The 1867-nt window shown below is 43.4% G+C and overlaps 1 protein-coding gene across 1 annotated transcript in view; it reads left to right on the top strand.

Moving 5' to 3' along the window:
• The window catches only part of LOC116815460 (uncharacterized), a 78457-nt gene that overhangs the window by 22733 nt on the left and 53857 nt on the right, over positions 1-1867 (top strand). Inside the window, exon 6 of the mRNA XM_075066815.1 lies at positions 687-802. Within this exon, the coding sequence (XP_074922916.1) occupies positions 687-802 (116 nt within the window). The remainder of the gene's footprint in view (positions 1-686; positions 803-1867) is intronic.

Raw genomic sequence — 1867 nt, 5'->3', positions numbered from 1 at the left:
GCCAGACGCCTCACCCCCCCAACATCCCAACCCTCTGCCCCAGCCCTGGGCTCCTTCCCACACTCCGAACCCTTGGGCCCCACCACCGCCACACATCCCCTCCATATTGGTGCACATAACAAGTCATTCTGCACATGGATGTAAAAAAAACTAGAGGGCACATTGGGAAGGATACGAACAGCATTCTGTTCTTTTATATAGTACCTTTACAAAGCTCAGTCTAGTTACTCCTCCTTACTATGTTCAAAAAGGATGTCAGGGATATAACCAAGTCAGCAGAATCCCTGTTCTCTCCCCGACCACTTCACTATGTCGTCTGTGGTAATGTTATAACTTTTGAGAAGTATCTTTTCCTCTATGCTGATTGACACCCTTGACCAAAGGTGAATGATATCTTGATTTTCCTTACCAATGTGTGATATCAACCCACTCTGTATTTTTATCCATCATTTATACTATGCTAATCTCCACATGAGATCATCATGGGATGTTCTTGACATCCTATTGTGAGATGAATTCAGCCATAAGATATTGTATCCACTGTTTTTCTTTGACGCCTGGGCACTCATATGACCATGAGGAACAGGATGGATAGACAGACGGTCTATCTGTGACATTAGAAATGCCTTGTGATCTGCTTGTTGCAGGGTCTGGCCTCTGTTAATCTGCTGATGTTTTAATTGCAGGTGCCACTGCTCATTCAGTCGAAATGTCGAAGACATACGAACTTGGCAGAACAGAGGGGTATTGCTGGAGCCTATCATTCTTTTCTTTTGCAAACCTTCCAGCTGCTATTTCACAGGTAGAGCACATCTGTCCACTTTGTGGATTCTTTTACACTGCTTTCAAATGTCCTCATTCAAAAACCTTCTCAAGAACCAGTTCTTCAGTGATGGACCTATAGAGTTAGCCCACTAACTAAGGATATATTGAGGGGCAGTCAGATATAGATAATATTCATTTAGATGTGCTGTTCTGCTGTGGATTAATGAGTCATTGGAGCAGGGGACTGGACCAGTGTCATTGTGCCTCAGTGGGTTCACTGCTGACAGTGCCAAATTCAGGACAAACTGCTGTGAAATAGGGTAGACTCACCCCAAACTGGTGGTGGTTCTTATTGGATCATACCAAACCTGTAACAAAAGTAAACTTCTGTCTTGCCACACTGGTCAACAAGATGTCAAAAATACAGTCTCCAGGCACTCCAGCCCTTGTCTCACCACCCAGATACTCGATTCTGTGATGGGTGGTTACCAAAAACCAATTTAATCAAATATAGGATCCTTCTAATCTCAAGAGATCAGCCACTTAGGCAGGTCAATATATAACTCAGATCTTACCCAATAGTCATGCTATGCCAATCTTTGAGTAACTAAATACTAAAGTTCAATAATAAAAGAAGAAAGTTAATAAATCATAATACACACACACTATATATATATATATATATATATATATATATATATATATATTGACAGACCCAGACCAGTGTGGTACAGGAGTCTGGTAGAGGGCAAATATACTGGTCACTGGATGAGTAGTTTCTGTTTCCTGAGTGACCAGAGCAGGGGCTGCACTAGAGTAATCAGGAACCTGCTAGAACCAATTAATGCAGATTGGCTGCAGGTGATCTAATCAGCCTATCAAGACAGGCTAATCAGGGCACCTGGGTTTAAAAAGGAGCTCACTCTAGTCAGGAGAGGAGGAGCCAGAGGAGAGGAAGTGTGTGTGAGGAGCTGGGAGCAAGAGGCACAAGGAGCTGAGAATGAGAGGGTGTGCTGCTGGAGGACTGAAGAGTACAAGTGTTATCAGACACCAGGAGGAAGGTCCTGTGGTGAGGATAAAGAAGGTGTTTGGAGGAGGCCAT

Source organism: Chelonoidis abingdonii, chromosome 6 (genome assembly GCF_003597395.2).
Source record: "Chelonoidis abingdonii isolate Lonesome George chromosome 6, CheloAbing_2.0, whole genome shotgun sequence".
In the NCBI taxonomy this organism is placed as follows: Eukaryota; Metazoa; Chordata; order Testudines; family Testudinidae; genus Chelonoidis; species Chelonoidis abingdonii.
The sequence above is the reverse complement of the archived record's forward strand: the minus strand, read 5'-3'. Positions and strand labels throughout refer to the sequence as shown.